The 12,775-nt window shown below is 35.2% G+C and overlaps 2 protein-coding genes across 2 annotated transcripts; both read left to right on the top strand.

The window, feature by feature from the left end:
* The first annotated feature begins 32 nt into the window (after positions 1-32).
* LOC149495884 (uncharacterized) lies at positions 33-3,575 on the top strand. The gene is made up of 2 exons (XM_089722277.1): positions 33-2,886; positions 2,992-3,575. Exons 1-2 carry the CDS (start codon positions 168-170, stop codon positions 3,435-3,437), a joined length of 3,165 nt encoding a protein of 1,054 aa, XP_089578403.1. The 5' UTR covers positions 33-167; the 3' UTR covers positions 3,438-3,575.
* A 5,762-nt stretch (positions 3,576-9,337) lies between these two features.
* Positions 9,338-12,724, top strand: LOC105649111 (uncharacterized). Its single transcript, XM_012235670.2, has 2 exons — positions 9,338-12,054; positions 12,155-12,724. The coding sequence occupies exons 1-2, from the start codon at positions 9,342-9,344 to the stop codon at positions 12,631-12,633; spliced, it is 3,192 nt and encodes a 1,063-aa protein (XP_012091060.1). The 5' UTR covers positions 9,338-9,341; the 3' UTR covers positions 12,634-12,724.
* Positions 12,725-12,775: the final 51 nt, after the last annotated feature.

Here is a 12,775-nt window from a genome sequence, read left to right as displayed (position 1 = left end):
TAATCACGTTACAAAAGGACTTATTAGCGTTTTTGAAAACTCGACCAGACATCTAACAGGATTAAGGCCTATATATTTGTTAGGAGACTCCCTTTACCAGCACTTCAATTCATATAGAGCCCACTTGCTTGCCTTACGATATACATATATATCTCACTTCCACACAAATGGAGCTCCCTGCATCTGCACACTCTGTAACCCTTTTGATCTCAGTCCTTCATGTTCATGTGCTTGTCTTTTTCTGTGCAAGCATCCTGTGCTTGCAAACTGCTGATTGCCTCAGTATGTTAGGAAACGGGACCGACCGACTTGCTCTTTTGGAATTCAAAGCCAAAATAGGCAATGATCCATATGGCATCTTAAGCTCGTGGAATGATTCTGTCAACTTCTGCAAATGGCAAGGAGTTTCCTGCGCCCGCAAACATCAGAGGGTTACATCTCTGAACCTGCAAGGGCTGAGCCTGTCTGGAGCCATATCTCCGAGTGTAGGGAATCTCACCTTCTTGAGGTTCCTCAACCTTGGTGCCAATGAATTCCGTGGTGAAATTCCCCAAGAAATTGGCCGCCTGTTTCGACTGAGACATATCAACCTGACAGATAATGCATTGGAAGGAGAAATTCCAATCAACATTAGCTACTGCTCAGAGTTAAAGATTTTGCATCTCTCTAGTAACATCTTGGTAGGAAAAATTCCTCCCGAGTTAGGCTCTTTAAAGAAGCTTGTATCACTTGCGCTTTTTAAAAATAATCTCATGGGAGAAATCCCACATTCCCTTGGGAACTTGTCTTCCCTCCAAGCTGTTTCTCTAGCATATAACAAACTGAAGGGAAATATTCCCAATGAATTGGGACGATTAACAAGCTTAATGTTTCTTTTAGTTACAAGCAACGATCTGACTGGTACAGTGCCATCTAGCATATACAATATCTCCTCCATGACCATGCTTTCTTTTGCAGTGAATCAAATCAAAGGCAGTGTTCCAGCAAATATAGGCCTGACTCTTCCCAACTTACAAGTATTTGCATACGGCCTGAACCAATTCCATGGAACCATTCCACTATCACTTGCTAATGCTTCCCAGCTTGAAATGTTTGACATCTCTAGCAACTCTTTCACAGGAGAAGTTCCAACCAGTTTTGGAGATTTGAAAAGTCTTCGACTCCTCAATTTGGGACGCAATTTCCTTGGAAATAACACAAGTCAAGATTTGAGTTTCGTAACATCTTTGAGAAACTGCAGCAATTTACAAAAACTACATTTTGATCACAATAATCTTGTTGGTGTATTACCTAACAGCATAATTAATATATCTTCCCTCATTAGCCTTAATCTAGAAAACAACCAAATATCCGGTAGAATTCCAGCAGAGATTGGGAATCTTGCTAACTTTAATGCATTAGGCATGGACCAAAATCTTTTTTCTGGCAGCCTCCCTATTTCTCTTGGAAAGAATCAACGGATGCAAATGCTGTATTTAAATAATAATAAACTATCCGGAGAAATCCCTGCATCCTTAGGTAACATCAGCCAGTTATATCATCTTGTATTAGCCACAAACAAATTAGAAGGGAATATACCAGCAAGTATAGGTAACTGCACAAATCTGCATTTCGTAGATCTAGCAGAAAATAAACTGACTGGTACCATACCCAAACAAATCATTGGCTTGTCTTCTCTATCTTTGGTTCTTGACTTATCTCAAAACTCATTGATAGGGCCCATACCCCAAGAAGTTGGCAAACTCAAAAATATCGGTACAATAGATATATCAGGAAACAAATTATATGGGGAGATTCCTAAAGAAATAGGTGATTGTTCGAGCCTTGAAATTCTTAACATGCAGGCTAACTTCCTTCAAGGACCCATTCCCTTATCTATCGCATCCTTAAGAGGTCTACAATCTTTAGACCTGTCAAGAAACAAACTGACAGGAAAACTTCCAAAGGAGCTGGAGAAACTTTTGTTCTTGCAGTATTTGAATCTCTCCTTTAATAATCTAAGTGGTGAAGTGCCAAGAACAGGAATCTTTAACAATTTAAGTGCAATTTCTCTTGTTGGAAATAATAATCTTTGTGGAGGTACCCCACAATTGAAGCTTCCAGTATGCCCCGGCAAACAAAAGAAACACAGGTCTCCCATTGTCATTATCCTTGCCACAACCCTTAGTTCAGTAGCATTTTTAGTGACAGTAACGTTCTCCTCTCTTTTCTACTGCCGAAAGTCAAGAAAGAGTCCACCTTCAACACCTCCGATTGTGGATAGGCTTCCTCGAATTTCATACAAGGAACTCTTGCAAGCAACTGGGGGATTCTCTTCAGAGAACCTGATTGGACAGGGTAGTTTTGGCCTGGTGTATAGAGGAAGTCTTGATCAGCAAGCATACAGATTAGTTGCTGTAAAGGTACTCAACCTTCAACAACGTCAAGCTTCCAAGAGCTTCATTGCTGAGTGCAAAATATTGAGAAACTTAAGGCACCGGAATCTGGTAAAGGTATTGACATACTGCTCGAGCATTGATTTTAAAGGTAACGATTTCAAAGCTCTAGTGTTTGATTTCATGGCAAATGGGAGCTTAGAAATGTGGCTGCATCCAAGAGAAAATAATGGTAATGCTCAGTCAAGAAGTTCAAGAAGTTTAAACCTTCTGCAGAGACTTCAAATTGCAATTGACGTGGCTTCTGCACTGCATCATCTTCATGACAATTGTGAAGTACCAATCATTCACTGCGACTTGAAACCAAGCAATATTCTTCTTGATGATGACATGACTGCTCATGTTGGTGACTTTGGATTAGCAAGGCTTTGGTCTGAAACTCAAAATTCTTCCTCTCGAGGCCAAACCAGCTCAATTGGGATGAAGGGAACAATTGGATATATGGCTCCAGGTAAAAGTTCCCTTACATGCTTGCTTCATCAAATTAACTAACATTTATAGAAAAAGAAAATGTCAAAAGTCAATTATTGTTTCTCACCTTGTACATATGTTGCAGAGTATGGAGTAGGCAATGCAGCTACAACATCTGGAGACACATATAGCTTTGGAATAATTTTGTTGGAGATGTTCACAGGAAAGAGACCAACTGATGAAGTGTTCACAAATGGTTTGAGTCTCCACAGTTTTGTTAAATCTAAGCTTCCAGGACGAGTCAATCAAGTTTTGGACCCAATACTTTTCACAGCTGGAGATATGGGGACAGCAACAAACAATACTTGTGAAAATGCGGAAGACGAGATCCAGGAAAGTATTGAAAATTTGAGAGTAGAGGGAGGAAATGTGGAAAAATGTATTGTATCAGTACTTAAAATTGGAGTGTCATGCGCAGCAGAATTACCAGAAGACAGAATGAAAATGAGGGATGCCACAAGAAAACTAAATGTCATCAAAGATGGATTTCTTCGTGCCAGGAACCCTAGAGATCAGAGAAGGGGAAATTAAAAGTCCACTAATTGCATCAAGTGTTGAACTCATGTGAGAAGATTTCTCTTTGGTATTGACCCTGTAAATCCTATTTTTAAGTTTATTTTTCAAATAATTAAGTACAATTTATTTTTTACGTTAATAACAGTATTTTAAACTATATATCTATTTATAAGACATATAAAGTAGATGAAGTTACTTGCATTGTGCGAGTGCTTTTTTATTATCCAATTCAAAATTAAAATAAAGATAAAGACATAGAAATTAAGTCATTACTATACAAAACTAAAATATGAAGGTTACACCGAAATTATACCCTGATAATATTGATAAATGAGCATTTCAATTAACGACAATTCAAAATTCAAAATTATGTAATTGAATAAAACTATCAAGTTAACAACATGTAAAAGCAATAGAACATATTCTTCCATAGTAGCACGTAATTTGTTAAAAAAAAATCAATTCGTAACTATTAATTTTTCAATTTAAAAAATATTTTAGTAGCCAATCAATTTGTAAAAATGATAGTAAAAAGGGAAAAAAGCTCAAAAAAATTTTTTTTTAAAGAAAAGAAAAATAAGAATGCTAGAAGAGTAGAGTGCCACATCGGCATTTTGAAATATTTTTTTGCTTCATATATATTATATACTAGTCGTAAACCCGCGCTTCACATGCGACTATATATATAATTTGTAAATTTAAAAATTTTAGATAAATTTTATTTTAAAATAAAAATGAGAAATAAAACAATTAATACAATTTATTGACAAAAAAAAAATAAAAATTAAGCAAATAATTTTTTTTCCTACCTCAAACGTGTTTTTCTGATATATAAGTTATAAAAGGATCACGTATCCTAATTATTGTTTTGAAAAAATAAGTATAAGAGATGAAAAATAAAAATTCAAATTTAAGCTATAGATGTAGGTAATATAATTTTTTACAAGCAATATAGTAATTTTTAAAAGGAAATTATTAGATATAATTTTTAATATTTGGATAATAAAATTAAATTTTAAATGATAAGTTCAACACTTTAAATATAATTGCTTAGGTATTTGAATTCTTAATATTTTAAATTTTTATTTTACTATTTAAATTAAATAAAAACAAATCCTAAAATTTTTCTTTCGCAAAAAATAAAATTTCATGTTTTTTTCGTTCCATGCTTCCAGCCCTTTGTTGTGCATGCTTGTCACAACCCGTTTCCATGGGCGGAACCGGCACTAGGGCCCAGGTAAGGTTAAGGCCCCCGAGACCTGTAGTAAGCCTGAAACGCTAAAATCTACTATCTCAATATAAATTTCAAACATTCAACGCATATTACTAGGAAAATAAACCTCAAGATTTTATTATATCTCGGCTCAAATTTATCACCTTCAACATTCTACAGTTCGATCCCAATTTACAATATATCACATTTTTAATATGGGCTTACAAAATTATTTCATCTATATTAATACACGATTAAATGTATGTAAATTCCACAACTGCGGAGTCACTAACTGTTTGATATACATAGCTTTTTATACATATAGTTACATAGCAAAATAATTATGGAACTAGGAAAATTTCTTTATAGCCCTGCAGCGAAAAAATATAGCCTAAATCCAATTAAAGAGAAACTTACTTCCTAAAAAATTAAACAAGACATGTGAGTTTTCTAAGGAGTAATAATTATTGCACAACACACGCATTCACACAAATGTGTAAATATATCAATTTAGTCTTATTATCAACACACGCATTCACACAATTTAGTCTTACACAAATGGCAAAACAACAGCACTCACACTTATTATCAACTTCACATAATCACATCATGTGGAAATTGGTTTGTGGCGTCACCGAAACCCCCAATGAGCTGTCTTCACACATGGCCCACCCATGGTTTATTTATTTATTTATTTGTGAAACTTTAGGAATCTAATATCGGGCTGTATATTTATATGATGACTCTTTGCTTGACTTATTTTACGTTCAGATATACAATCTTAAGAAGTATAATGGTTGCTTGCAACAGCTAGCATTGCTTTCGAAGGTAGAAAATAGAATAAAAGTCCAAAACCTTGAGGCAGCTGTGTAGTGTAGTGACTCCGTCTTAACCAAATAAAAGTATATTGTATATACTTATTTAATCAGGCAACAATATGTATATATTTTTACATCTAGCATAAGTGCTTTAGGGGGCTGATAGGCGTTTCAATCATCCTACATGTGACTCCATTATTTGATAATGGATAACATTAAGAACAATTAATTCATAATAGTTTGAAATTGTTATGTAATTTATATATTTTCACCTCGGTTTATATAAGCCAGCTAGCTACTTAGAGGATTAAAATGACGAACTGAGTTCCTAGACTAAAGAAGATTTCATCATGTTAAGAGGGGGCACCATGGTGCCATTCCCTGGTTCCACTCTCATATGTATGCTAAATGCACAATTTGAACATGAGAGATTAGGCTTTTGCATCTAGTTTTGGGGAACAGTTGCAAAAATGGTAGAAATGCTTGTTTAGTTGTTTCTTTCTAAAGGGATCTAGTTTGATAATTTGGGTACACCTTTCTAAAAGGATCTAGTTCGGTAATTTAGGCTATCATTTCTCTCCCAATTTGTGTTTACATTTATTTTTTATTTTGTTAGAATGTTTTTAGGCATAACACATTGCATACATGCAATCATGCTATTTTTTTTGTTATGGAATTCAATTTCCTTTCGTTTCAATAAGAAAGTATCAGCACGGATATTGCTTTTTGGCTTCAACATGTGATAGCCTTGCAGCAGATGTTGCAGCTGGGTCTGGCTTTAAATGATTCAGTTGTTGGCTTAGAGTTGGAGGTGGGTCAAGTGAATATGATGAGGATAATAATCTCATAGTCCTTGGGCTAAAGGGGGACCTCTCCACTGTGAGAGCCTTCAAAGAATTTATGATCAAATATGCTTGATGGATATTTTGATGCTTATGTTTACTTACCAGTACAGGTAGCAATGTGTGCACATGCTACTTAATTTATTGCATAGTTGTTTTTAACTAAAAGCAAAGTTATGTAAAGAGAAACTCATTTATAAGATTTAGAAGCCCAACATGCTTGTTAATAAATTGAAAGCTCATGCAAACCAATGAACTTTAGTTGCCCTAGCTAGAATTATTTTGATCACCCATTTTCTCTCCATTACGCATTCTTTATTCTCGTATTGTTGAATCTTTGTGGCTTCTGCCCACATGTTTCCTAAGAGTGACTGTTTAAAGGACTTTTAAATTTATTCTAGTTATAATTCTTATACTAATATCTCTTGTAGTGAAACAATCGTTGTTTGCTGTGAGGTAGCACATACATTATGCGGTCACTGGTTATGGATTTAAATAGGACAAAAGCAAACAAAATGAAGGGAAAAAGTGTTAAGACATTTGTGTTACCTTGCAGTTTTTTAAAATTGATTTTCATCTTGTTTTTCTTAGCATTTGGACCTATATCCTTTCTTTTGACATGAAATGTAGTGTGTAAAATATAGTATGGACGAGGATTGCAGAGTTTATGAGAAAATGATATTTAAATGGTTTGGTGTTAGTTCAACTGCAAACACAAGCAAAGTTAATAACAGGTGTACTAGTGAGTGGGCTCCAGGGGGACCTCGCCATTGTGAGCTGCTTCAAATGCGTTATAATCGAGTATGGTTGTTAGACATGTTGATGGTTAGATCGCTTATCTATATAATATATGTAGCTATATGTACACATTGCATAGTTGTCTTTAATTAAAAGCTGAGTTATTTATAAAGTGGAATTCATTTGTAAGATTTAGAACTTCGTCATATTTCTTAATAAATTGAAAGCTTATACAAACCTAAACCTATGAACCTTAGTTGACCTAGCTAGAATTTTCTATCATCTATTGATCATTCTTTATTTTGGTGCCGTTGAATCTTTATGGCTTCTCTCATGTTTTTTGGGAAGACTGTTTTAGGGACTTTTAAATTTTTTCTTGTATTAATATCTCTTGCAGTAGGACAAAAGTTGTTCACTGTGAGGCAGCACATGCATTATGTGGTTAATGTAAATGGATTTAGAAAAAACAAGATGAAGGGAAAAATGTGTTGGGACATTTTTTTTTACATGTGGTTTGAAATTTTGATTTTCATTTATTTTCTAGAGATGCACTCATATTTTTTCTTTTTGCATGGAATTTAGTGTGTAAAATATAGTAGTAAAGAGGATTGCTTAGTTGAGGAGAAAATGATAATCAAGCGTTGTGGTTTACTCCAACTGCAAATACTGACAATATTAAGTTGAGGTACTCTAATGAGTGGGCACCAGGAGGGCCTCGTCACTGGAACTGCTTCAAGAATGTATGTTTATTGGTCATTTCGATGGTTAGTCTATGTGTAACCTAAAGTTTATTTCAGTCATCCATTTTCTTTATTTTCATAAAGCTGAGTTTTTGTGATTCATGACCTCATATTTTCTAAGAGATGCTTGTTTGAAGAGCTGTAGAATTGGTTGTAGTTATAATTCCTCTATTGGTTTCTTCAGAATAAAACACATTCACTATGAGGTTGCTTTTGGATGTGGTTGTGAGACTTTAAATAAAATTCTTCGACACATTTATATTTATGTGTCTTAACCTTTTTAACAAATATGGAATGTAGTGTGTAGCACGCGAAGGGAAGGAAAATTGTTGGCCTTATGAGAAACTGATATCTCAGCGTTTCGTTGGTGTTACAGCAGCTGGAACTAAGTAGCAAGTACTTGGGCTCAAAAGGGATCTCAAGTATGGTAGTTGATTAGCTGAATTATTTATGTTAAACCTACTTAATTTGGCTAGCAATATATGTTAAATCTGCTTAATTTTGTCCTTAGCCGAAAGAACTGATAGAAACACTTGTTTAATTTTTTCTTTTCTCAAAGTTGAATTATTTATAAAAAGTCATCTCTGATAATGTATGAATACATATACTTCCCCATGGAAAAAAATGCTGCTTTGTTTTATTCTTATGGAAAATAAAAAAAAATAACAGTTTTATTCTAATTGAATAAAATTACTTATTTGTATAAAAAGGAGCAAAATATTTAATTTGAAAAAATAAGATTCTATGCTATGGGAAAAAAAATAAATGTATTGAATAAATAATAATTATAAGTTTTATTAGCCATATAATAATTTCCTTCAAAAAAAATTAAGCAATATAATATAATTGAAAGAAGATATATACAATTTTTTAAAAAATATATAGATTTTAATACTTATTAAATCAAACCAAGTTTGATCCGTTGATCCAATATATATCATCATACTCCACCCATTTATGATTTTTTTTTTTTTTTTTTTTTTTTTTGGTAAATAAAGAGAATGAAAGATCTTAATGATACAAAATAGGTCTTGGGTATGTTATACCCACATTATCATGCAGTATCCATGAAGACAAACCGGGTGGGAGACTCGAAAGAGTATGAGTGCCTAATGGGTAGTCTCTAGCAACTTTAGAAAGGAAGTCGGCATAAAAATTCGTCTCTCTATAGACATGACTAATGTCACAGCCGCTGAAATGGTGAATAAGATGTTGAATAGCAATAACTAATTGTTGGAGAGCACCAGAAGATTGTGTGGCACCAAGCTATCACATTCCACTTCCAAGTGTTGGATGCCTAAATTCTTAGCAAGATGTACCCATTTATGATTTTTAATTCATAAGGTGTTAGGAAATATGATATACACAAAGCACTAATGATATTATTATAACCACCACTAACTTCATTTCGCGTATCACAAAATTACAATAGTTTGCTGCTCCACGCAAATGGAGCTGCACGCACTAACTTCATTTCGTGTTTCACAACATTACCAACAAATCTTTTACCATCACTTCCCTGCATATATACACACTTGCTTGCCTTTCAGTATATCATATCCACTCAAATGGAGCTCCCTCTATCTCTACACTCAGTAACCCTCTTGACTTCACTCCTTCATGTTCATGTGCTTTTCTTAATCTGCACAAGCATCCTGCGCTTCCAAACTGCAGATTGCCACAAGAAGTTAGGAAATGAGACCGATCGACTTGCTCTTTTGGAATTCAAAGCCAAAATAGGCAATGATCCATATGGCATTTTAAGCTCGTGGAATGGTTCTCTCAACTTCTGCAAATGGCAAGGAGTTACATGCAGTCGCAAACATCAAAGAGTTACATCTCTGAACCTGCAAGGGCTGAGCTTGTCTGGAGTCATATCTCCAAGTGTAGGAAATCTCACCTTCTTGAGGTTCCTTAACCTTGGTTTCAATGAATTAAATGGTGAAATTCCCCCAGAAACTAGCCACCTGTTTCGACTAAGATATATCAACCTGACAGATAATGCACTGAAAGGAGAAATTCCAATCAATATTAGCTACTGCTCAGAGCTGAAGACTTTGGATCTATCTAATAACCGCTTGGTAGGGAAAATTCCTTCCGAGATAGGCTCTTTAAAGAAGCTTCTGTTCCTCGCGCTTTACAAAAATAATCTCACAGGAGAAATCCCACGTTCCCTTGGAAACTTGTCATCCCTCCAAGGTATTTCTATATCATATAACAAATTGAGGGGAAATATTCCCAACGAATTGGGACGATTAAAGAGCTTAAGATTTTTTTTAATTACAGTCAACAATCTGACTGGTACAGTTCCTTCCAGTATATATAATATCTCATCCATGACCTTGCTTTCTCTTACACAAAATCAACTTAAAGGCAGTGTCCCACCAAATATAGGCCTTACGCTTCCTAACCTGCAAGTGTTTCAAAACGGCCTGAACCAATTCCATGGAACCATTCCAATTTCACTTGCTAATGCTTCCCAGCTTGAAATATTTTCCATCCCTGGCAACTTTTTCACAGGAGAAGTTCCAACAAACGTCGGAGATTTGAATAGTCTCCGACTGCTCAATTTGGAAGACAATTTCCTTGGAAATAACACAAGCAGTCAGGATTTGAGTTTCTTAGCACCTTTGTCAAACTGTAGCAATTTACGGAAACTTTCTTTTGCTGGCAATAATTTTGGTGGTGTATTACCTAGCAGCATATCCAATATGTCTTCTCTCTTTGTCCTTAATCTAGGAACCAATCAAATCTCCGGCAAAATTCCAGCAGCCATTGGGAATCTTGTTAACTTGTATCAATTAGGCATGGAGGAAAATCTTTTTTCGGGTCCCATCCCCATATCTCTTGGAAAGAATCAGCAACAGCAGATGCTGTATTTGCATACAAACAAACTATCTGGAGAAATCCCTGCATCCTTAGGTAACATTAGCCAGTTATATCATCTTTTATTATACAGAAACAAATTAGAAGGGAATATACCATCAAGTTTAGGTCACTGCACAAATTTGCATTTGCTAGATGCAGCAGAGAATAACCTGACTGGCATCATACCCCAACAAATCATTGGCATGTCTTCTCTATCTTTGACTCTTAACTTATCTCATAACTCATTGATAGGTCCCATACCCCTAGAAGTTGGCAAACTGACAAAAATTGTTGAACTAGATATATCAGATAACAAATTATCTGGGGAGATTCCTAAGTCAATAGGTGATTGTTTGAGCTTAGAAATTCTTAACATGCAGGGTAACTTCCTTCAAGGACCCATTCCCTTATCTATTGGATCCTTAAGAGGTCTACAGCTTTTAGACTTATCAAGAAACAAACTGTCAGGAAATATTTCAAAAGAGCTAGAGAAACTTCTATTTTTGCAGTATTTGAATCTCTCCTTTAATAATCTAAGTGGTGAAGTACCAAGAAAAGGAGTTTTTAGCAATTTAAACACAATTTCTCTTATAGGAAATAATGATCTTTGTGGAGGTATCCCAAAATTGAAGCTTCCAGTATGCCCTGTCAAACAAATGAAACACAGGTCTTCCATTGTCAGAATCCTTGCCACAACCCTTAGTTCAATAGCACTTTCAGTGACAGTAGCATTCTTCTCTCTTTTCTACTGGAGAAAGTCAAGAAAGAGTCCACCTTCCACACCTTTTCTTGCGGTCAGCCTTCCTCGAATTTCGTACAATGAACTCTTGCAAGCAACTGGGGGATTCTCTTCAAACAACTTGATCGGACAAGGTAGTTTTGGCTCAGTGTATAGAGGAAGTCTTACTCAACAAGGGGAGAGATTAGTTGCTGTAAAGGTACTCAACCTTCAACAGCATGAAGCTTCCAAGAGCTTCATTGCTGAGTGCAAAGTGTTGAGAAATGTCAAGCACCGAAATCTGGTAAAGGTATTGACATACTGCTCTAGCATAGATTTTAAAGGTAATGATTTCAAAGCTCTAGTGTTTGATTTCATGGCAAAGGGGAGTCTCGAAATGTGGCTACATCCAAGAGAAAATAATGGCAATGACCAATCAAGAAGTTTAAACCTTCTTCAGAGACTTCAAATTGCAATTGATGTGGCTTCTGCACTGCATTATCTGCATGACGATTGTGAAATACCAATCATTCATTGTGATTTGAAACCAAGCAATATTCTTCTCGATGATGAAATGACTGCTCATGTTAGTGACTTTGGATTAGCGAGGCTTTGGTCTAAAACTGCAGATACTTCCTCTCAAGGCGAAACCAGCTCAATTGGGATGAAGGGAACAATTGGATATATGGCTCCAGGTAAAAGTTTCCTTACATGCTTGCTTCATCAAATTAACTAACATTTATAGTAAAAGAAAATGCCATAGTCAATTATTGTTTCTCACCTTATATGTTGTAGAATATGGAGTCGGCAATGCAGCAACAACATCTGGAGACACATATAGCTTTGGAATAATTTTGTTGGAGATTTTCACAGGAAAGAGACCAACTGATGAAGTTTTCGCAAATGGTTTGAATCTCCACAACTTTGTTAAAACTAAGCTTCCAGGACGAGTCGATCAGATTGTGGATGCAATACTTCTCACATCAGGAGATATAGGGACAACAACAAACAATATGGACGATAATGATCAAGAAGAGATCACTATTGAAAGTTTGAGAGTTGAGGGTGGCAGTGTGAAAAATTGTCTTGTGTCAGTCCTTAAAATTGGAGTGGCATGCTCAGAAGAATTGCCAGAAGATCGAATGAATATGAAGAATGCTGCAAGAAAACTAAATGTCATTAAAGATTCATTTCTTCGTGCAAGGAATCCTAGAGATCGGAGAAAGACAAATCCACAAATTGCATCAAAAAGTTCAACTCGTGCATATCATTGAAATTATGGGAACAAATTTCTCTAGATATTGATCCTTGTAGGCTGTATAAGCATCTATTCTTCAGCAAATAAACCTAAAGTTGAACTATCTATATATGTTTGAGCTGAATAATATACTCTATATGTATGAGTTTTTTTTTTTT

Source organism: Jatropha curcas, chromosome 6, assembly GCF_041381405.1.
Source record: "Jatropha curcas cultivar XTBG-Jc1 chromosome 6, XTBG_Jcur_1.0, whole genome shotgun sequence".
Lineage (NCBI taxonomy): Eukaryota > Viridiplantae > Streptophyta > Magnoliopsida > Malpighiales > Euphorbiaceae > Jatropha > Jatropha curcas.
This window is presented reverse-complemented; position numbering and strand designations above follow the sequence as displayed.

What these genes read in the sequence shown, in the direction of transcription:
- LOC149495884 (XM_089722277.1), top strand. Translation starts at nt 168, where the DNA reads ATGGAGCTCCCTGCATCTGCACACTCTGTAACCCTTTTGATCTCAGTC. An exon ending in AATTGGATATATGGCTCCAG is followed by an intron (nt 2,887 to 2,991) that starts GTAAAAGTTCCC and finishes CATATGTTGCAG; the next exon opens with AGTATGGAGTAGGCAATGCA.
- LOC105649111 (XM_012235670.2), top strand. Translation starts at nt 9,342, where the DNA reads ATGGAGCTCCCTCTATCTCTACACTCAGTAACCCTCTTGACTTCACTC. An exon ending in AATTGGATATATGGCTCCAG is followed by an intron (nt 12,055 to 12,154) that starts GTAAAAGTTTCC and finishes TATATGTTGTAG; the next exon opens with AATATGGAGTCGGCAATGCA.